At 35.6% G+C, this 24,006-nt stretch overlaps 1 protein-coding gene across 15 annotated transcripts in view; it reads left to right on the top strand.

Moving 5' to 3' along the window:
- Positions 1-24,006, top strand: part of Etv1 (ETS variant transcription factor 1) — an 89,499-nt gene that overhangs the window by 52,668 nt on the left and 12,825 nt on the right. For all 15 annotated transcript variants that reach the window (XM_010643362.3, XM_010643357.3, XM_010643361.3 and 12 more), the window contains 4 exons: positions 1,356-1,603; positions 19,547-19,615; positions 20,589-20,657; positions 23,634-23,803. In XM_010643362.3, coding sequence (XP_010641664.1) covers positions 1,356-1,603; positions 19,547-19,615; positions 20,589-20,657; positions 23,634-23,803 — 556 coding nt within the window. The remainder of the gene's footprint in view (positions 1-1,355; positions 1,604-19,546; positions 19,616-20,588; positions 20,658-23,633; positions 23,804-24,006) is intronic.

The raw sequence follows: 24,006 nt of genomic DNA, 5'->3' as shown, positions 1-24,006 counted from the left end.
TTTTTTTTTTTTTTTTGTACAACCTTTTATGAAACGTGTGTGTTTCAAATATACACCATCCCCAGGAAGTAGCAACTGGAATCAGGTCAACTCGTATAAACAAATGGCTTCATTCTTTACAAAGCTTTCAGTACAAGCATTATTAACTTCCTTTTAAGGTTTCACAAGTGAGCCCGTTTCTTATTTTATCTTCAAGTTACAATTTTCTGATTCACTCCTTGACAGTTCTTAATGATAATTTCTGTTTCTTTTTTTGGCTAATGAAATAAGCAAGACAAGGGAAATAAATGCAGTGCCAGTCAGCCTGAATGTTTTGCAGTATTTGAGTTTCTAAGTTTACTGTCTGCAGGTGTAGGTAGAATTTCAGTGCTTTCTGTGGCAGCCGGTGAGCCAAGAGTTAATAGAGTGTTCTTAGAAATGCTACAACAATTGCTTCACCATCCTTTACCTTTTACCTTGTTTTCATTTAACGTTACCAAAATTAAATGCTAACTTTCCAAATTAAAGTCTCAGGAATGCTTTTAGTTGGAGGGGTTTGATAGGTTTATATTTGCTCATGGATATGTTTTATAGGTTATTTTTAAGCACTCCCGGGGCATTTTTAGAGCACTTCTAAATCTTTAATTAATCCACATCTTTGTGGTGGGTCAATGATATTGTGGATGAGAAACACAGAGCAGAATGATTGTGTGATTAGCCAATCCTTACACAGCCTAACGGAGAAAGGCCTTCTCCCAAGACCTGAGAACTTCCGGCTGACCCACAGCCTGGCCCCAGGTCTGTGCATCACACAGTATCTGTCCTTTCAGTGGCCACTGTATATTGATGCTTACTTGTATCAGTTTGATAGTTTGTTTGAATACATCGGAAGCCAGTATCTCTGCTGCTGTTTGATAGGAAAGAAGTAGCGTTTGGACTAACAGCTTGGAATTCAGTCTGTATAATCTTGAATTTTATTTCTCACTAGAACTCATTGTTAATTAGGACGCTGTTGAAGAATAAAAGGTCCTACCAATTTGTAAAGAGAATCATTGCTGTTTTGTTTCTTTTAGAACTAATAGTCCCAGAACAAAAAAAAAAAATAGCTAGGTTTCTGTTTGTTTGCCGCTTAATTTGCTAACAGCATTAGAGGATAGGGTTTTGAGTATAGACTCTGCAGAAGGGGAGCCCAAGGCATCACACGATTAAGAAGCATCAAGCTACTGACCTAGGACAGAGGACTCTAGTGTTCATTAAATATTTATACTCTGGCTCCGTTGGTATTGTATTCATCGACTAAGCAGTAAAGATTGTAGCAGTGTTTCAAAAAAATATCTTCTACCGTTTCATCTGAAACTCACTCTCTTGTTGCCCAGATTTCGCCGCCAGCTCTCTGAACCCTGCAATTCCTTTCCTCCTTTGCCGACAATGTCAAGGGAAGGACGTCCTATGTATCAACGACAGATGTCTGAGCCAAACATCCCCTTCCCACCACAAGGCTTCAAGCAGGAGTACCACGACCCAGTATACGAACACAGCACCATGGTTGGCGGTGCGGCCAGCCAAAGCTTCCCCCCACCTCTGATGATAAAACAGGAACCCAGAGATTTTGCATATGATTCAGGTAGGCCCATGCTTTGATTTAATTACCTGAAACATCTTTCTTCCTCCCTCGTCAATTTGCTTAATGTTGTTGTCCACCTGGGGTGGCTCTTGACTTTTTTTTTTTTTTTTTTTTTTAAGGTAGGTCTTTCAGATATTTTAGCCCTTATTTGAAAATTGCTCTATATGTGAAGGGTTGGACTATCAACCAGTTTTGCCACAAACCAATGTCTGGAAATGAAACCAGTTGAATGAAAAGTGCAGTTTATAAAATTATGCACTTATATGTGAATTTATAATCTAAGAAGGCTAACAGTGCATTACGAAGTATTTCATAAGTAGTTGTTAGGCTTTTCTTGATTCTGTGCTTTGTTTTTTCTACTTTTACTACTTCAGGGCTATTGGAAAACAATGTTTATGTAAAGTGATATTCCTCTGTATTGCTTAAAGTAAATTATCAGTGTCAAAGATTCCAAGGTTCTGTATACATGAGGACAGAAATAGCAACATACAGACTCGTGGTTCCTTCATCCAGCACAGCTCAGCTTTGTCTCAATGAGCTAAACAGCACCACAGTGTGGTCTGTTAAGTAGACAGAGGGGCTTCCCGAGAGTAAGAAGGGCTTAAAATTGATTCCAAATGTTGCCACCAGTTTGCCAACATTTAATTTTAAGATGTTAGCAAAAGTACTAAACTCATCTCCACTGAGTTTTTCCTGGGAAATTAGGACATCTGCTTTTCACACCTCCCGGGTATTATTAAAACATGTATGGAATGGAATAAAAGCCAATGTTTATGAGAAAGGTACCCTTACACCTAATTATCATTACTGTAACGACAGACAAGAGATGATTGTGGACATGGAAATATTTGAGAACAGCGTTGTTCCCTTTTGTCTGGAGGCAAAGGTATGGGCATTCTTCATGAAAGAGCTATCACTTCCCCAGTAATACAAGATGGAGCCCTAGGACATCAAATGTCTCTATCCCATTAGGCTTTGCAGCCTCCCTCACTGGACAAGAAGTTCCAAGCACAAGGGAACTGCCACCCCTGAAAGCACATTTGCTCCTCAGACCTATAGGCCAGCTGGTCCTGAGTCCACTTCCCAGACCTGAGCAGTTCAGGAAGGCCTTGTTTTCTGAGCGTGGAGCACATGGTTTTTGTTTGTTTCCAAGCCTAAAGGTGTGGCTGAAAGACAGCTGTGCGTGTGAGGTGAGGGTGAACTTTGATGTATCCTTGTGGGGCACAATGCTGAGCTGAGAAGTGGAGGGAAACTTGAATGAAGGCTGGACCTTGGCTCTCTCCATACTGTTCTACTCCAGGGTTAACCATCAGAGATTTTCTTAAATGTTGAGTTTAACCTGTCTTTCTGAGTTGTGTCATCCTGATATGTTTTCAGAGATGGAGAAAAGAAAATATATTTATCAATTTGTTTAGCTGATTTATAATTAAAACAGTGTAACCATATGGCATTATAAGGGGCTTTATTTCAATTCTTCCCAGAGTCTGTAATTTGGGGACTATCTAGAATAATCTCATAGTGGTTTCATTTTAGATTTTTTTTCTATCTGTCCATTAATATTCCTATTAAGAACCTGCAAGTCAGTAGTCTTTTTTTATAAAAAGGATACACTTTTATCTATAAATTTCACAACCTGTCAACTGACAGCCTAAACTATATTTTAATTTGTTACAGTTTTCAAAGTCAACTCATCGATGTTTCAAGATACACAGTATATGGAAATGAAACACATTAGCCAAAGGCTTACATAGCACATTTCTTTGTTCTACAATTTTTTATATGTATAATACCAAAAAATAATGTCCATATGGTTTTCTTTATTCTCTGATTTTCTCTGTGTGTATCTTATATTTGTATCACACACACAGTTCTATGCAGCTCAGTGTTGATGACATACAACTTTTCTTGAGATCTGAATCAAACCGGAGATGTAAGGACTTTAATGAGGTCAGAACATAGGAGTTGGTGCTGTAAGAGTTAAATGCTTTATTCGCCAGCCCTGATATTGTGGACTTCAGAGTTGGCCACTGTATGACCCTCAAAAGCACAGATTCTATCGCTCATGAGCTTCAAAAGCATGGCCTGCATCCTATGTGAAAGATATGTAGGGATTTCTTCGCAGAGTGCCATGTATCTCACAAATGTCTTATCAAACATTTGTTTAATATTTTAGAAGCTATTTGCTTGTGCTACTTTCTCCCTTTTAATTATACTTTAAATTGCTGATGTTGTATAGCACTTTTGAATTAAAAATTCAAAATTCTTGATAGGGTTTATTTTTGTTACTTGAATAGGTAAGTGGTGAAGATGGACCCTTTGGGTTTGATTGAAAAGAAATGTAGCAACTATTGATCCAGGCCTGTGAAAAGTTAATGGTGTTTCAAAGCATATTTTACTGGTCACCAAACTACTGCTCTGAAGTCAACACCTCTAAATGTCCTATATTGCAATCAACAAGTACGATCTCTAGATATTTTATTTTGTCTTTATTAGTTCTTTTATCCTTGTTGAGAACACAGTAAATAACCTTTTAGGAGAGCAAAAGTATTTATAATTGAAGCCCTGATTTATTTCTTTGCCCATTGTGTTGAACAAACATCACATTATTTTATATATGATTTAAAAACATCACAGAAAACATTTTCTAAGTCATTTAACTCAGCATCTATGATCCTTTCAGAAGTCCTGTTGGACTCGTTATTGCTAAATTCAGTGTATCATAAATGTTGTGACAATAAAAGATGGCTTGTAAGGGAAAAAGCAGCATGATTGTGCTCTAATAAAACCTGACATTAATTATGACATGGGAAATGGAAGGTCTATTAATTATAATTATAACTGCAGGAATGAAATTTCAACTGCTGAATATTTAAGATAAAAAATTCAAAATATTATGTTAGTAGAGTAGATCATGATTTTTTTCAGAGACAAGAAAAACATTTGGATCAGAAAACAGAGGACATAAAAAATGGTTCTCTTCTGTTTGCTTCATTTTTTTGTTTGTTTGTTTGTTTGTTTGTTTTTGAGACAGCATCTCACTGTGTGGTCCAGGCTGAATTTAAACTCACTAGGTAGCCTAGGCTGGCCTCCAACTCACTGCTCTCCACCTGTATCACCATCTCAAATCTGGGGTTACAGGTGTGCGCCACCACATCTAGCAAGAAATTCAGTTTGGTGAACTAAAGAACGGAGGTGGTGAGCTAGTGCAGTGCGATCTGCTTGTGCTGTTATAGCATGTTGTAAAGTGCAATATAATGTATCTACCCCTGGTGCATTCCTTCTTTTCCAGCCTAGCAGAACTCTGGAAAGTAGTATATACTCTTTTATACTTGTTGGTTGGCTTTCCCATATCCAACGCGATGTTTTTCTTTTGTGCTCTGCAGCCAAGTGGCCACATAAAAAGTAAAATTTGTATTGAGTGATTTATTCAAAGCACTGTATTCAAAGTCCTTTATGCACTATCCTTTTTTCATAGAGCCATAGCTGTTTGCCCATTTCTATGTGTGCGCGTATGTTTTTGAAAGTTTAGAAAGCCCAATGAAGCAGATATTTTAGTGTTTATAACAACGTGTTTTACTGGAGTTGTATGTGTTGATTGGTTGGTATTGTTTTATTCTGTTTCATTTTATTTTATATTTTGATAGCTTAGATCATTTTTAGGGGAGCTGTGGGCACACAAAACTAAAAATTTGACTTAAGAAAATATCAACACAAAATTTCACATGCTTTGATTAGATAATTTGCTCTCAGGAATTTATGCTAAGAAATAGGGAGAGGTATCCAGTGAATGCTTGAGAGAAACAAGGTAAAATATTGTAAGAATTGATAATATGGTAAAATAAATTATGCCTACCAGCAAGAGAAGTATTCTGTAGCCTTTAGAAGTCAGTTTTAAAAATATTTAATGAAATATTGAGTTAAAGGAGTTAAAAGTGAAAATGTCCATAAGGCACGACTCCAACGTAAGTCAATACAGAAGTACAGGTTGATGGTGTCATACGCGACTTGTGTTTTCTCTATGAAGTGCTTTCGATTTTACTGCTTTCGTAGTCAGACAGAATAAGTATTTTTTATAAATCTGTGCATTTAGACTTGAAGACTCAAGGTGCCTAAGTTAATCACATCATTCCTATAAATGAAAAGAATACTAAGCAAATGATGACACTATAGCCTCGTGTGTTACAAACCAAAATGACTTTCAGTTAGTCTGTGCCCAGACTGCCTTAGAGAACAGAGGGAAAGTGAACACACAACTCGGTCCTTTGTTGACACTGTCTGCAACTCTGCCGTGGGCACTGTGTTCCTTTACACTTTGGGATGTACTAAAAATCTTAACTTGGGTGTTGTTGAGAAGAGTGATACATCAATATTTGCTTTTAGCCCTCATGCTTGTTCCAGTATTATAATTAGTTTAGGAGGCGCTTCCCAAGCCATGCGCTAGAGCAGTTTAATCAAAGTATTGGGAATGAAGACTGGAGAAGAATTCTACAGGAGCAATAAGAAGGTTGCTGGAATAAGACAAAGGAGGAAAATGATTTTTTTTTTGAGGTGTATTGTAAAAGGGAAAGTGGAATTAGAAAGCAGGGGAGAGCCCACGTGTGTTTTGAATTTTCAAATTGTGTTTCTTAGAGCCACCTCTGCTATCCCTGAGGAGGCCTTCTTTCACGTTGGAGGACTGTAACAATTATCTGGTGGCAAATGTCAGCACTGCTTTAAATTAGAAAATTGATGCAGATAGACATTTGATAGAATTATAAATCTTCATACTCATGAAGACTCTTGGAGATCACCTCCTTCAAATTCCTTCTCCACACCCAGTTTTACAGTTGAAACAGCAAGAGCTTTATCCAACGTAACTTCTCATTTAGTTACACAGATATTTTCTGAAACAGTCAAAACTACTAAGACTTTTCTACTTCTTCATTTGGCACACAGTTTAAGATCTGTCTTCCTATGGGATTGTTCGGTGAATTTTTTTTTTTTCTCTGTTAGAGAGTGAACCCAAGACCTTGCTCTTGATAGGTTAGCTCTCTACCACTGAGATACATTCCTACCCCTATATGTCACTGGCCATCTTAAAGAGAAATAAATTACTCTTTATCACATGTGTTATTGACCGCTTATTCTAATCTGGACTGTTTTTTCTTGCTTACAAAGGCTGGCTATATTATTCGGAGAACAACTTTTTTAAAATGCAGGAATGGGGGGTAGTGGGAGTTGAACTCAGGGCCTTTCCACTGAGCTACATGCCCAGTTCTTGTGAGCCTTTGGGCTCAGTCTCCCAGAGTGTTGGGATTATAAGCGTGTACCTCCACACCTGGCCAGGGAATTAGACTTAAAGCTTGTGATTTTCTTAATTTGTGGAAGGGAATAGTTCACATTTTACTGTCACTGTCACTACTGCGACCTAGGAAAATATGAAGCCTCAAATGATAAGATGCAGTATACTCTCTTTTTATAAATGTACTGCAGGGCTGGGGATTTAGCTCAGTGGTTCCGGCACCTGCCTTGCAAGCGCAAGGTCCCGAGTTCGATCCCCGGATCAAGGAAGTGGGTTTTTATAATAGTTTTTCTAGAAAAGGTTGAATAATAATTGGGAGAAAAAGTGACAAGTTTAAGTGCCTGCCTAGCTGCCGCTTTTTACATGAGCTTAGAGTTCGTCTGAGCCGTTTTGCTGGACAAACACCTTTGAAGGCTCGGTGACTTTCAATTTGACTACAGCATTGGGTTTCCAGTTCTTGCCTTCTGAATCCACTTTCGACGAGTAAGCTTCTGAGGTGCTCCAGTATCTAAAGCAGATGGAGAGAAAGTGGTTTAGCGAGGACAACAAGGTAATTTTCTGTCATTTACTTTAAACCTTCCATCGCACCAGCGCTCCCTTTCCGAGTTCCCTGTGCACTTCTTTAGCACTTCAGGGCTTTGGCCAAAGCCAGTAGAAGAATTTTCCAATTTGAGGAATTTTTATCTGTCCTGCGCTTGTAGAAGAATTAGATGTGGGCAGAGAAGTGATGAAATAAATTCTAAAAAACCATTTTCCTCATGTTAAATATATTAAACCTGGAATAGTTTGACTTTTGTCTGTCAGAGCTGACAAAATGTATCTGGTGTTCACGAGGGCCCGCCCTGGCACTACAGTGAAGAGGTTTAAAGCTGGTTGGATTTCCGAAATGGCAAGAGAGGAAGAGTTGCATGTTGTAAACATTATTCTTCGTTTTCTGTGTTGCTGGATACTCATCCTAATCCAATCGTAGGGAAAGCGGTGAGGTAATACCTGCTGCTGTCTCTCGAGAGCACTGCTGGAACTTTGCCTTGCAGAGTTTATGATATGGTTTCACAGTGACGGTCATAGGATGACAGCAGGATTAACATGATTATTTCCCGCATTCGTATAGAAATAGAAATAGGTAGGGCTTTCATGTTCGGTGTTTGGAGATGATTTGTCAGAACCTCAATCTACTGTCCAAACTTAAAAAAGATGGGAGAAAAAAGTAATAAAGTGCAGAAGGCTAAAATTACTTGGTAGTTTGTCTCTAAGTTATTACTGTTGCACTTGTTACCTTTACTAATATAACTGTAGCTCAGACTTTCTGCCATTGGGATATATTACTTTGGAAAACAATTTCTTATTATTTGCATACTGGGGAAGGAATAAATATTCTAGGGAAATTGACCTCGTCGTACATACTTGTGATAGATTTCCTTACTTTATTTTTGATCGATTGGGATTCACACAAATAACCAAAAATATTATCCAGGAAATACTTGGAAAGCAGTGATGATAGTGTAAGATGTTGGAAAATACTGGTAGAATCAGGTGGAAAACAGGGAGTAGAAAGTAAAAATAATGGGTGTTTATTATGAGCAGCCCAGGTCAGTATAAACAAGCAAGCTTTGTTATTTCAAAATTGGAAGGCCCACCATCCATAATTTCTGCCTGTTGAACATGTATGTTACTATTCAGTGATTTCATTTGATTCATTTTATTTCCTGTTCCAGTCATTTAAAAATGTATTTTTAAAAAATATAGTTGTTTTTACTTACATAATTTAAAGTAATAAATCCTATTTGGAATTTTATTTTGGCTGCTGGAGCGGGGAAGAAAGCAGGATAGTGTTTCTCTGATCATATTCCCTAAGAAGAGTGTGAGGAGTCCCATCTTCTTTCACATGCGTGCCTTCTCTTCTGAGCAGCCACAATCCCTTCTAAGGCTTGCCTACCTCTAATAGGACGAAGCAAAGGCCTAGTGTCTAAAACCACCTCTCTAGAACTTTTAACACCTAACAATTTTACTGATGCTCCTTCATTCATGATGGATTTGCATCCCAATAAACCCTTTCTAGGTTGAAGACATTGTAAGTAAAAAATGCTTTCATTGTACCTAGCTCACCCAGTATCCTAGCTTAGCAGTGGTGGATTGTGAAGTGTAGGTTGTTTCCCCTTGTGATCGTGTGGCTGACCCAAGTTGTTGCTCACTGCCAGTGCCCAGTATCATGAGATAGTCTAGTACCACACATCCCTAACCTGGGGAAGGATCAAAACTCAAAATTTAAATCACAGTTTCTAGCGAACACATATTCCTCTCATACTATCATAAGTTTGAACCACTGTAAATCAGAGACTACCTAAGTATTGTTAGGGCGCTGACTTCCTTGGTCAATTACAGATTTTGTATTCAGCCCTTAATGATTCTAAGATCATGTTCCATAGATTGCGGTGATCAGACTTTACACATAATTAATAATGAAACCTACACAGCATATTAACATTTTTTGAAGTGTGAAGAATTACATTTGAAAAATAATCAGATTCATGTCATCATTTTTACTTAAGTTTGTTTGAACCATCTTAAAAAAATAATCCCTAAAAGACTATTGGATATTTCTTAAAGCCTTAAAGAATGAATGTTAACCGATTAGGAATAACTCAGTGTATGTTCACTGATCAGTACTTTTATTCTCTTCTATATGTAGCTGTTTGCAACAAGTATTTCAATTTTTTTTGTACCTGGGATCAAACTCAGGACCTTGCACTTGTGAGGCAGGGGCAGTGCCACTGAGCTAAATCCCGGCCCTCAAGTATTTCAAATTTTGAGATCCAAGATAGGGCCATAATTTTACTTTCTACCATTTTATTTGCTAGATATTAGAAATTAGAAATTAAAAATTAAATTGTCATAATGTCATAGTAGATAGTCCTTTACAGACTTAAACCCAAACACTGGGCTGTCTCTATGTCTCCTCTTGCCTTCTCCAGGCATGGTCCTGCTCCTTTGATCAGTTTTAAGGATATACACAGGGACTGCTGACTGCAATTATTTTTGCACATAACCCCGGGTCAATGGAAGACAGAAATGTTTTCTTTCTTAGAGAGTTAAGATCCAAGTTACGGATGGCTGATAAAGCACATTATTTAGCTAATACCGTACAATTTAGGACTGGCTTTTCACAAATCATTCCCAAAATTGCTCTTTTGGTAGCCTTTTCTCCCTAAAAACTCAGACATTTTAAAGCATTACCATCTTTAGTAACTTCCACAGTGATGATTATAGTTCCATGATCTTTGACTTTTTGTACCTGGTATGTAACACTCCCAAAGGCTAAGTCTTGGCCCTGTTCCATTACAAAACATCATTTGCTTAAAGCCACATCTTCTTCTATAACAAGTCAGCTCTTTTTTTTTCCATCCCAAGTCTAAAGCTATTGCTTAAAGAAATTTGAGTGGAGAATCACTTGGTAATTTCAAAGAATGAGCTATTATTGATCCTTTGGAAAATGTTAACATTATATCTGTTTCCCTAACACCCATATATATTTTTCTTTACTCAGCCTTGATTTGTGGACTAGCACTTAATCACTTAATCTCTGAATTTTTTTATATGCTTCAATTGTGTAAAGTGCCAACCATGTCTTCCTAATTGATTCTGTTGCTATAAAAGAGATCATAGATTGGCCTCACAATTTGCCTTTGCACTTTATTGCCGAGTCTGTCTTGTATAGGTTTTCCTCATTCGTTTCTAAGTGAAAATAGCAAATCTCCCAAACCACTACTCTTGGTCTACTGTATTGGTTTTTCTAAGAAATACTTCAATATCCTCTAAATCTACAGTTACAGTAAGTGGCATTGGCTAGTGATTTGATTTGAGAATTGAGACTACAGTCTGGATTTACTCTTTATGCATTAACACAGGTCAAATGGACAGGGACTGCATTTTAAGTCAGTAATGGAAGGCTGAAGGCTGCCTTAAACCAATCATATCAGTTTTACCCATGACTGATTGGTCCCTAGGGGTAGGGCCCTGTAAGCATTTCTCTTATATGAATGGACTCTATAGAGCCTGGTGTTTCATTCATAAAATGGAGACTGAAAGGAAACACAACACACACACACACACACACACACACACACACACAGGCAGTCTGGCTCTCTGGAATGTCCATTTATACAGAGCTGAAGGGTGTAGTGTTCCATCAGCTGCTGCTTTTGCCAGTTGACTGGAAGTAATGATTAATGCTCATTGGTCCTGCTCACATGTAACCTGACACTATTATGGCTTTCCAGTGTTCCTAATGTATAGTGAATGAGAAGACAACATTCTCAAATCAGAAACATAAACAGGAACTGGTGGGTCTGAATTCCATTCAAATATGTCATTTCAGCCCCACTGTTTGTCTAGCTTGGATTTTGCAGGCAGGAAAGGGGGAAGGGAGGGATAATCTGCTTGTTAGTTGTACTAGCTTGGAAAAAGGGACTTTGAAGGGGGTGGAGTATACTTTTATAGAGTATAATTTATAGTTTCTTTTTAAACACAACAACCAGGACACTTAGAGTACAGAATTGCTTGCTATCAGTGAGTGAAATGAACTTTGAAATGTCTTTTTAAACATTGAGTGAAATATCTTTTTAAACAGAACTGAGATTTTAAATTAAATGAAACATTTTAAAGATGAATTTTGAGTAGTTCTGTGTGTTTGTACTTCACGAATGTGAAAAAATTAGAAGAAAGAATAAATATTTTTAAAATTTTGTGCATATATGAGTGTATATTTTTAGAATACTGTTACAAACTTTTTTATAGCTTTAAAATTTTTTCTATTTCCGTGAGTTGATTAGTAGGTAAGAGGACAAAAGAGATATTTTATATAAAGTATTTTCATCTAAGTTATGAACCACTTGAAATAATTTTCAAGAAATTTTTATCAGCTTTAATAGATGCTTGTGGTTTCCCTTGTGTGTGTGTGGTTTCTATGTAATTTTTTCTAATACAGCTGGAAAATTTTACAAAGATCAATAATTAAATTTAAATATGAAAAGAATCAAAGTGCAAAACAAATTTGAAAAAAATTACAAGCACTTGTCATTGTAATTCAACTGTTGTCTTTAACTTAGAAAAATGTTTTCAAAGTTTCGCTTCTGCAGCCTCTTCTTTTTAGTGGGTATGCTCTTGCAGTTTCTGGCTTCATCTATATGATACTTTATAAATTTACTTTTAACATTAGAAATAGAACCATCACTTTATATAAAGTTGGAAATAATATGTTAAATTCTGGGCCTGGCATCTATTTCTATTTGTGTCCTGTGCAACCCGCTTTATAATCTCTTTGGTCTTTGGTTTCCTTAATTATAAAAACAGGGTTTTAGGTGGTCATAATGGCACACATCTGTAATCCCAGCACTGTGGGAGGTTGAGGCAGGAGCATTATGAGTTTCAGCCCAACCTGAGCAACTTCTTGATTTAGTGAGACCCTCCTGTCTCAAACTAAAAAACGACTGGGGATCTAGCTCAGCTTGAAGGTCCTGGGGTCAGTCATTAGTACAGCAAAAAACAGGGAGGTGGGTTAGAATTACCACCTCTTAGTGGTTTTGTAAGGATTAAATATACTTATGTTTGTAAAGTTCCTAAGGTGGTATGTGGAGCATATTAAATGTATAGCGATAAACAATTTTTATTGTTATGATTTTATAGACTTCTGCAAATTTCTTCAAAGACTACTGGTCATTTAAATCAGATGTGTTATTATTTCTAATACTTAAAAATAGACTGAGGATACAGGATATGATAAATTAGGAGAGATTTCCTTATGCCAAAGCAACCATAATATATACAATTAAAGCAAAAACCTATAGTTTTGCTATTTTAGACCTAAAGGAATAGGTGGTTTGTTTTGCTTTGCTTTGGCGTTGTGGTTTCACTGAAGTACACCTCAGCCCTGCAGACTGAACTTCTTACCAGTATTAGTCATGCTGAAATCAAATATAACAAATGTTCTAAATATTGTAGTGATCCAAGGCAAGATGAAACCAGGAGGACAAAGCTGTCCTGACACATTTGTTTCAAATCGTCTCGATTCCAGCAGGAGTCCATTCAGAATTGAAGCTCAGCATTAAATTCTGCACTTCTTCAGAGAGTTTTGTGTGTGTGTCCACTGTGGCATCGATGACATTCTTTCTCGTGTCTAATTTTAGAGCTCTGTTAGTTGTCAGAGTGCAGTAACTTCTAGCAAGTACCCAAAGTCAAAATCCAGCTTGGGCTTCCTGTCACTTCAACTTTTTTTCTTTTTACCTCTAACTTAATAAAATCATCACAAACTTGTAAAACCCGTAAAATTCTGGGCTCAGTAGATCACATAAACTTATCTTGTTTTGAATATAGTCATTATTCGTGTGGGATAATATTAAAAAAATCCAAGATGCTTACAAGAGAAAATTAGGGTGATGTAGGTTAAATTCTATACTATTATTTGACAATATGAAGCCTTTATGTTTCAAAAATATCTGAATTCCTTTAGTAACGTAACTCCCTCCCCGTGTCCTTCCCTCCCTCTCTTCCTCCCTCCTTTCCTCCTTTGCTTTTTTTCTTCCTTCCTTTGATTTTGAAAACACTATGACAGGCACACAAGAACTAATATAATTATTTCCCTGTCTACAAATTCTATCAACAATAGATGTAGTATATATTGGCTGTGATGGAAGAAATATCTCTGCAGATTTAACACTATTTGTATTCACGGTTTACTGAAAACCCTAAGGAGAAAGATCCCGTCTAAGAGTGAATGAAGTAATACTAAATTCATCATTTCCTTCTTAAAACTTGAGTCATCTCCAATTTTCCTGCCTTCTTCTCCTGAAAGTTCACTAATGAAGATGTTATATTCATAAAGTTTTTATGCTGGACAGCAAATGAGTCTCATAAAACGTGACCGTTTCACATTTGTACTTGTTTCCTTTCTCACATGAATTTAGACCTACTAATACTGTGGCTTATTTTGGAGTTAATTATTTTTACATTTTTTTCTATAATAAAATGGTGTTATGGAATGTTAACAGTTCCTTTCCAGTAGCATCCCTTGTAGGAAACCTTGAAAATACAGTTTTCTTAATTGACGGTACCACATCTATTCGTACAGCAAGTGTAAAAGCGTTACATGGATCGTTTCTGCACTTGCATTCAAACGTATCTTTAGAATGCTTGTGTTATTTATGTATTTTAGAAAATCTCTGGATTTAAAACATAACCTGTTGGATTACCAGAAAATGAGATTAAGTACAGCAGTAAAGTATGAAGTGGAAGAAAGAGAACACTTTTGCTGGATATGCACTTTGTCTTTCATGAATGAGATAGGTGTCATTAGTTCTTGTGATAAGACATTTCTTTAAATCATAGATACATTTAAAAAAACATTGTACCTATTGGGTCTGCATTGAAATATACATACACACAAACAAGCACACATATTCTCTACCAGGTGCGTGACAATTTCAGATGTGTTTCGCATGATGTATTTTGGCTTGCATATTTAATGTGTCAGGTTTTCTCCCGTCATCAGTACACAGTGAACAAGTTTATGCGAAGTTCTTGTTGGCACATCACCTCCGTAAGGAGACCGTCAAGTTTGTAGTCAATCCATCTCTGGCAATTACACATTGATATGAAAGTCAAATCACATTAAAGTAAAACATCAAAATTGACTACTGGGATTTCTCATGTACTGTAAGACATTTGAAATCTTAATTCAATTATACACTGATTATTTAACTAGAAGCATCAAATGAAAAAGATGGTTTTTCCCTCGTTCAGAATTTATAATATAAAATAATTACATTTTGCACACGATTTGATAACAAAACAGTTTCAACAATGTGGGTAGAAATATCTCTTGCAGTTATGACCAGTCTTTTCTCTGTGCTCTTGCCTGATGTAGCTTTTAGAAACTTTAGGCAAATGATGCCCTAAAGGGGAATTTTCATTCTGTACAACTGGGCAGCCAATATGCAAATCAGAGGATCACCTAGCAGAATTACATGTGCAAATTCAAAACTCCACTTTGTGGTTAAGCCCTTGCTAAAGCTTCCCAAATCAGTTTTATGTTTCCCAGCACAACTTTAAATTGAAAGTCAGGAGACAAAGAAAGCAACTTCTTAAAAAAAGTTTCATGACTGTAATTCTTGATTTCATGAGGAATTTGATAGCGTTACTAAAAGGTGAAGATTAACCGAATTGGATAGTTTGTAGTGTTCGTGTATTTTAATTATTCTTAACTTCACCTACATTAACCATTGCATTAAAATGACAGAAGTACTCTGCTGCTTTGAATTTTTGCAGCATATTAGATTAGCTTTCATCACCACAAACTCATCTGTAACAAATTATAGGCAGTTTAATTTCTGCAAGCTGATTTGGCCAGTAGTAATATCATGTTATGGAGCTCTTTGATCCCCAAGTCACTAAATAAATAAAAATCCTTTGTTCTAAATTTATTTTACATAATTCAATTTCTAAACTGATTTAAAATGCTTTAAGACAATGTTATGAAGGAACAAACATCAGTGGATACTATTGTAAAAGAGTAACTTTAAAAGCTTTATCCCACACAAATTAAAAAATATAAGGGAGATTCTAGTTTAAATCTTATAAATTGTATATTTATAACGAAAGTTGAATCAGTGTATTTTAATATCATAAATGAATAGCTGTGTGAATAATATTTCAAAATAAGCACACTAATAAACAAACATCTCATGATTTAAGGATAGCAAATCAAGATACAAAAGTAATTTAGTTGTATAAGTATTTCTGGTTTTAAATACTGTGGTTCACTTTAAATATGTAGACGATTCTATTATTCATAATTATTACTAATAATATTAAATTCTTACTGTGTGTAGGTACTGTGGGAAATATTACAAATGAACCCATATGGTTCTAACACCTCTTTTAAGAATATAAATGTTAGTATTTGCACATTACAGTTTAGATGTTGGGAGTTAGAGATGTTAAATTATTAACGAAATGTCTTACTACTATGAAAAATCATACTGAGATTCAAAATCTGGTCAAATTAGATGGCAGTATGCTTTTTTGTAATCGGTGTGCTGTACTGGTGATGCTAAAATTATAATCCCAGAATACAGAATAGAACAGTGTAAATACCTTACCATTTTTGCATGGCTTAAGGGATGGCTTATTGCTATTTTGTAAATATTGCCAGAGATTTAGCTCAATGGCACCATGCCTGCTTTGCAAGTGAAAGGTCCTGAGTTTGATCCCCAGTACCAAAAAAGAAAAAAAAAAGTAAATTTTATTGTATGCAATATCAGAAATAGATACACACACAAGTCCTCCATTCTCTGCAACAAAACATTTGCCTTTCAAGTGGCCACTTAGCTAGTTTAGATCTTAGTTAAGCATTTAGCAAAAGTTAAAATGTATTGCCAAACTTCGTCAGTTGGATTTTTTATCAGATAAGGTAGAAACGAAAGCAGCAGGCAATTTAATTAGCAGTAATTTTTCTGAGCAAGTCATTACTTTGATGAACTTCAGAGCAATGTTTATGGCCCCTAATTAACCATGTTAGTCATTTGATTGAATAATCACTTTGGAAATGCTTCTACAATTTGATTAGACTCTGACCCACTCTGATAGTCATAAATTAGCTGCTATCACTCTAGGATAACATGACTTTAGTTACTTTATAGGAATAAGCCTCTTAGCCATATTCTTTTCAGGCCTCTGTGGGCCAGATTTTAAGGACAGAATTTAAGCAGTGCTACCCAAGTGTCTCAATTTTAAGGGATGGATATTAATTTTGTTTACTTTAAGGTGTAGTAAATAGGTGTAGAAATTGGAAAAACAACTATATTCTCATTGTCCCCTTAACTTTTCTTTCATTGCTTTAAAAAAAAAAGTTAGATCACATGTTAGGGCTTTGAAATATAATTAAGAATCGGGGATTCACCTTATTATATGTCATTAATTTATGACGAATATCAAATCATTATATTTAAACATTATAGATAAGTAGCTAAAATTTTATGAGAATGCTACTAAGTACAGCAATAAACAACAAATCAGCTATTTAAATAGATGAGATTTTGTGAAATTATACATCAGATCTTACTTTTGATTCAAGTATCTGGCTCTCCAGGATTGTGCTCATTTTGTATTGTTCTTAAAAACTTTTTGTAAGATATTCCTTGAGCTCTGAGTAGTGGGGTTTTCAGGAATGTTTGCATTTCTGCTTTTCCTTTTTTTTTTTTTTTCTGCACCTCTGGGAAGGAGAGAGTACATTTGGTCACACTTATATATAATAGAGTTTAGCCTGTGTGTTCTCTTCTCGCTGCCTCCAGAGCCAGCCAGCTGTCATTGAAGCCATGCTCCAGGTGTGCAGCAGTCAGTAAAAGTATTTTGTGGCCTGGTGTCAACATTGGTACAACAAAATGCTTGCCTCTGAGCAGCTGCTGAGCTGATGGCTGTCATTAACATTATCCCTTCCAGACCCAGCTGCTTTGAGCAGCTTTGGGCCTGGCAATAAATCAGAATAACATTAAAAATTAATTCAAAGTGTCATTGGTTAAAAAGTTGGGATAAAATGGATTGCTAACTATCAGCAACCCAAAAGATCAACTGTGTTTCGACCCTTTTATAAATGCTGATATCAGGAAGCAGAGTTCACTTAGCCTGTTTAGTAACAGAAGTCTATGCTACATAATATTTTATATAAAGAAGACATGTTATAATGAAATATTTGATAGTTTTACAGCATCTTATATTGAAGGCTATTAATTCCTCATACCTTTAAATATTATTAGCATTATAGATTTCCATTATTTTGGACTCCAATAACATTAGATGAATTTTCCCATGGAAAAAAATGCCCATATTTTGATTAATATTCATCAGTAGACCCAAGTATATGTAGTGTCCTTAACCAGACAACATTTGAAACAATTACATTGACTAAAAAAAAAAAATGAAACATACCAAACCAAGGAAGTACTACCTCTAGGCCAAATAAATAGAGAAATAATCTCTCATAATAACAGAGTGTGTATATGGAGAGTAGATTCCAGTTCACTGAAACGTTTCCCATTGTATCTCTGGAGGCTTAGTTCACTACAAGTGGTAGGAAGAAGGTCATGCTTTCTGTATTAAATACCATATTTGTCATATGTGTTTTAAGAGTATATGTTTGCGCATGTTCTTAAGAAAACTTTAGTTATTTGTTCATATGGATGATATCATTATCTTGATCACATATATTTATATATTCCTGTATAACCTATGCTTGTTAAATGCAAAGTTTGGCCCAGATATGTAGGACCTGGAAACATAAAACTGGGGAACTCTCTTTAAGAAAACAAAATAAAGCTGCCAATATAAAATTAAGTACAGAGCCTTGAAAGGAACTCTTACAAAAGTGGAGGGTCATGGAAGTTAAGTTTCATGGTGGTTTCTCCATGAGTCTATCCGTGGTTATGTGAGAAAATCTCCACGTTCAAAATAAAGGAATTTGGGACCAAGTCTTTTATTTTATAGAAACATAGACACAAAATGATTTGTCATGTTATATATCATAATTACCAGTGAGTGAAGGATTTGAATTTTAATCTTTTGTTTGCTGTTCAAAATTTATTTTGTTTTTCCCGTATTTAAACTATAAACACATTCAGTGTGGAGCACCACTATGCTTCAGGTGTAAATACTGAGTTAATTTTGTCAGTGTTGAGATACCTCCTTCGTGTAGACAAGGCCTCACCCTTAAGAGTGTGTTAGCTCTCCATGGCTTGGCAAAATATCTGATGCCCCAACATAAAGCAGGAGAGGTTTATTTTTGACTCATGTTTTCAGAAGGTTTAGTCCATGGTTATCTTGTTCCATGATCTGTAGTCGTGTTATAAGGTACAAACATCATGGTGGAAGAACCTCAAGAGAACTGGTAATTTCATGGTAGGGAGAGAGTAGAGAACGGGTATCAGAGAAGAGGTCTGGACAAGATACGGTCTTTACGGGCGGACCCCATGACCTGCTTTGTTCAACTAGGACCAGACTCCTCAGCTACCATCACTTCCCAAGGATGACATTGTTTCTGTGGATTAGTTCTCTGCTGAATTTAAAGCCTTCATGACCAATCACCCTCCAAGAGTCCATGAGCAACAAAACATCTAGTGTGTGGCCTTCGGGGGAACATTTTAGATACATCCCATAAAGAGGCTAATAAATAACTGCTTTGAATTGTTATACCTGTTTTAGTTTCATCATTGGTTCTGAATATGACCTATGTTCTTTACAAAATGAAAAGTAGTCGTGTGTCTTTCTGTGTTAGTCTGTGTATTTGTAGCAATTGCCTTAAAGAGATTTAGTTGGAAGTTTTTCATAATACTTTCTGTCAGGTGTTCATGAAATAAACTACAAATGAGCCTTTGGTGTATTTTTATGTACATGGTATACCATTAAATATGTACATTGCATTATGATTCTCCTAACAACACTTTAAAATATATTAGCATTATTATTCCATTGCGTGAAGCCTGCCAGCATTAGCCACATGTTGGCTGATTTTCCACTTGGGGACTTGTGACAGTATTGTAACTTTCCAACTAACTGTCCATGGAAAACAACACCCTTTCAGCTCCTGACCAACTAACTAATCCTGTTTCCTCTTTCAGAAGTGCCTAGCTGCCACTCCATTTACATGAGGCAAGAAGGCTTCCTGACTCATCCCAGCAGAACAGAAGTTAAGTATTCTATTTTTAAAATTATTTGTAAAATCGCCAGGCATTCCAAATATAGGGCCACTTAGGCATAATATGCTTTGAGAAAATTCATTTATGTTCCCATAACCATTATCTTAAAACTTTTATCTTTTTAAAGTAAAGGGGAGGTTTTATTTTTGGTGCTGATAATTTGTATTTGGTTGTTAACGTGAGTTGTGCACACAGAAATAGCTGAAAAGTAAATTTTTGTGTCCTTTTGTTTTTCCACAACCATACTTTTAATGTAGAACATGTGATTTACAGACCAGTCCACCTTTCTTCATGCTACTAAAATGCATTTTTAAGAACATTCAGTTTTGCTTTGACAGATGTAAGTCATAGTTACGAAGTGAAATATTTAACTATATATTTTTGTGAGGAAATTAGGAATCTGCTTCAGAGCATCAGGGTAATAATGCAAGATAAATACCAGTAAATCCCTGATCTTCCTCTCTTCCCATTGAATAACAAAACTAAGAAAGAACTGGACAGGGAGAAGAAAATTATTTTATTTTACTTTAATTTTTTGGTATCAGGGATCAAACTCTGGCCCTTGCTCTTGTGAGGCAGGTGCCGGAACCACTGAGCTAAACCCCCAGCCCAAGAAGAAAATTATCAATCTTAGGTCTGCCAATATTCATGTGAGATCTACTCTTGGCTTAATAATAATAATATAAACAACTGACATACCGCAGTGTGCTAAGCATCACCCTCAATTTTCATACATTAAGTCGTTTAATCTCAGAACCCTGTGAGATGGTAGATAGTGATCATTCCTGTTTTGAAGATGAGGAAACTGAAACAAAGAAGTTAAATAATATGTCCAGGGTCAAAGGGCCAAACAGCAGTAAACTCACTTTTCTGCACAGTTTTTGAGTTAATGGCTGTATTTTTTTTTGAGGCACTAGTGAGCTTTGTTTGTATCGTTAATAAATACGTCCCATTTTTCCCACAGGCTGTATGTTTGAAAAGGGTCCCAGGCAGTTTTATGATGACACTTGTGTTGTCCCAGAGAAATTCGATGGTAAGTGTATTCGCTGTTCCCAGTTTTGAGTTTTGTAAAGTAGGATAGAATTATCACTCTTCCTCCTTTCAAAAACTACTTAAAGATTTCTATGCACATAATTTATCAGGTGCTGCATTCTAGCTCTACGTGATTTATTATAAATTCTCTCTTTCCTTCCCTCAGTAAGAGCCCCTTTCCTCTTTGCTGTGAGAGAGTCCACTTTTGGAGCTATAGCCGGAGAGCATCATTCTTACTGAGCTTTGTGCAGAGTAAGAGGGGTCTTTCCATTGCCCTGCTGAGCACATGCAGCTTGTTATTCGAGATTTATTGAAAGCTGATCCTGTAATTAACAAAGCAGAGCAGAAAGCATGCTACTGTGGATGCACTGATGACTAATGCAGCCTCCTTTCTTTTATTGTTCATGAAAAGATGCATTATGGAGCACAGGAACCACATAACTGCCCATTTAGTTAGTGATTGTTAGGCCTTCTTTTTCTCCCCCCAAGAAGATGTACATTACTAATGTGACGTTACTTTGTAATTGCTTAAAAGGGAGGAGAGCATTGCCTTTTTTAATATCACTCATGGTTTCAAAGCAAAGGTCTTAGATATTTTTAAAAGAGCGTCAAGTTAGATAGAATATTCTTTTCTTGACAAGGGTGTCAAAAGTCGGCATTTACAAGGAAGCCTGGGTAAAAAGTGAACGGTTAATTCATTTAGTGGTTCTTCGGAGTGGTCTTCATGTTTCCTGCTTTGATTGTTAAACAGGAAGCGAGCAGGGGCCCTCTGATTAGCTGATTGCAAAAACTTTGGGGATGAGGCTATAATGACTTGGAAGCTCTCAGAGTTTTTAATTGTCATTATTTAAACGGCAGAGTACACATTCAGATTGCTTTTCAATCTCTAATTAGTTACTTGAAGACTACTCTGTGTTCCCAAGCTTCTTGCTATTCTTATACTCTCGTATTTTCAAAAAGGTTAGTAAGTCTTTAGAAATCTGCTGCTTTACCCTCCCTTAAAATTTCTAAATTGTTCGAAGTCACAGAGTTGGAACCCCAACGGGGGTCACATTTTTGCGCTTTATCCTGCAATAAATGTTCTAAGCTTTGTTTCTGAGGTGTGAGCCCTGCTATTTAGCACCATAAGCATAACATCACAATTTTCAAAATAAAACTTTTTCTTTTGAAACAAAGCTTTAAAGCTTCTACTCGTTGAAATGTCCTTCATCGTTTCCTTTTATTTATGCTGAGCTTACTTTGCAAATAATGTTGTAATTAGGCCACATAAAGCGGAAAAATGTCTTATAATGATGAGTAAGATTATGTTACAATCTGTAGGCCAGAGTCACACTAGAGTTTAGGGGACTCTAGTCCCTTTGGTTTTTAAGTAATCTTCAATTTTATACTAATGAAAATTTTTTGAAGAATCATATTTTTCTTTCATTTTGTAAATATTGGAGAAAACGAGGAGAGAAAAAGGAGGGTTTTGTTGTTGTTGCTGTTTTACTTGGCTCATATGGTCAATTTTATAGGTAGAAACTATAAAATTTAAGAATGTTTTACTCTATCTGCATATCTGCTGTTACTCACATAACATTTTGCAAATCTCAGAAGGAAACTTGAGATAAACGAACACTTCTTTGAAATCAATGTGAAGATGCATGCCTATGTTTTCTAGTTAAGAGCAAAATAATATAATGATTTTGACCAGCTATTGACTAAATAATTTTGTAGTTTGGTTTAGCTTTTTAAAATATTGTTTGTTTCATAGTTATTTTAAGAAGTACATTTCTTCTATTAACCAAAACAACATTTTAGAAAGCTTATGATTTGGTTTATTTTATAATTCATACTTAGTGTGAACGGATTCCCTGGAATGTATTCTGACTGAATTGTTTATTTAGTGAAGAAAGGAAATTGATACATTGAAAATGATGTAATATATTTGTATAACCCTACACACCCACTCCCCAGTGTGACCAATTCCATATAGTTGGCTAGGACAGAAGTAAATAATCAGTGGTCATGACATTGAGTATTTTGTTGTTGTTGTTGTTTTGCTTTGTTTTGTAAAGCCAAGATAACTGATCAGATTTGTAGCAGAAGCATTATAATGCTAACACCTTTATTGCTTTTTATCATACTTTTATGCTATATATGAGTATCAAATATAACATAAGAAAATCTTTCCTGCTTAAGAATACAGATTTACGAAAAGCTTTGGTATATGTATTTTTAAATTAGATCTTTAGAAAAAGTTTAGCACGCTAAATTTAAGTGAGTAAAATGCATATAAGATATAAGGACAAACAAGTGAAAATTCTCATTTGATGACAGGTGAAAAAGTGGTATCTCCCAGGTGAAGGTATAGGAAGGAAAGTGTTTATCATAAAAATCCAGTATGGCCTGAATTATCTAGATTTTCAAAACTACTATACAGTATAGCTTTTTTAACTTAGTTCATGATAGTATTAAATTTGCTTTGAAATATGTGCAAGAAAATTTCAATAGTTTTTCATGTGCAGGTCAATAAAGTATTTACAAATTATAGTTTGAAGAATTTAATTTGTACAAATAAAGTGCCCAGAGCTTAAAATTGATTTCTTCCTCTTCAGTGTTGCTTAAAGTAATGAGTAATGGCATTAACAAGAAAAGCAAAGACATATGATTAGACAGTATTTTTTAATTATATGATAAAAAATTAATACATACACAAAATTTTATGTCCGTGACATTTATGGATTTACTCCACACCAGTGTGCACTTATATTGACTTGAAGAAATATATATGTATTTATACAGACTACTAGTTTATAGTCAATCACGTAATTATTTAAAAATCCCTATTTAATGTTAACATTACACTTCACAGAAGACCCCAAAGCACTTCTCTTTAACCATTTGAATTACTAAGTTAATGTGAATTTTTACATAAATGGCGTAATATTGCTGCTAATAAAAGACACTTTAACATTTTTTTTTTTTTTTAATTTAGGAGACATCAAACAAGAGCCAGGAATGTACCGGGAAGGACCCACATATCAGAGGCGAGGGTCACTTCAGCTTTGGCAGTTTTTGGTAGCTCTTCTGGACGACCCTTCAAATTCTCATTTCATCGCCTGGACTGGTCGAGGCATGGAATTTAAACTGATTGAACCTGAAGAGGTTGGTTCGGCAGATTTTTGTTAGGAAAATCAGATATGTTATAATGTAATCAAACTGATATATTTGATTAATGTGCCAAAATGTAACATAAAAATTTTAAATCTGCACAGAAAATTTTTGAATTAGAAAGTGGGCTGCAAAAGGTCTATTTTTAAAATTATTATTTTATCACATGGGGTGTCCAGTTGAATACCATCTTAGAG

This window comes from Fukomys damarensis, unplaced genomic scaffold (genome assembly GCF_012274545.1).
Source record: "Fukomys damarensis isolate Sample0158 unplaced genomic scaffold, DMR_v1.0_HiC HiC_scaffold_4, whole genome shotgun sequence".
NCBI classification, from domain to species: domain Eukaryota; kingdom Metazoa; phylum Chordata; class Mammalia; order Rodentia; family Bathyergidae; genus Fukomys; species Fukomys damarensis.
This window is presented reverse-complemented; position numbering and strand designations above follow the sequence as displayed.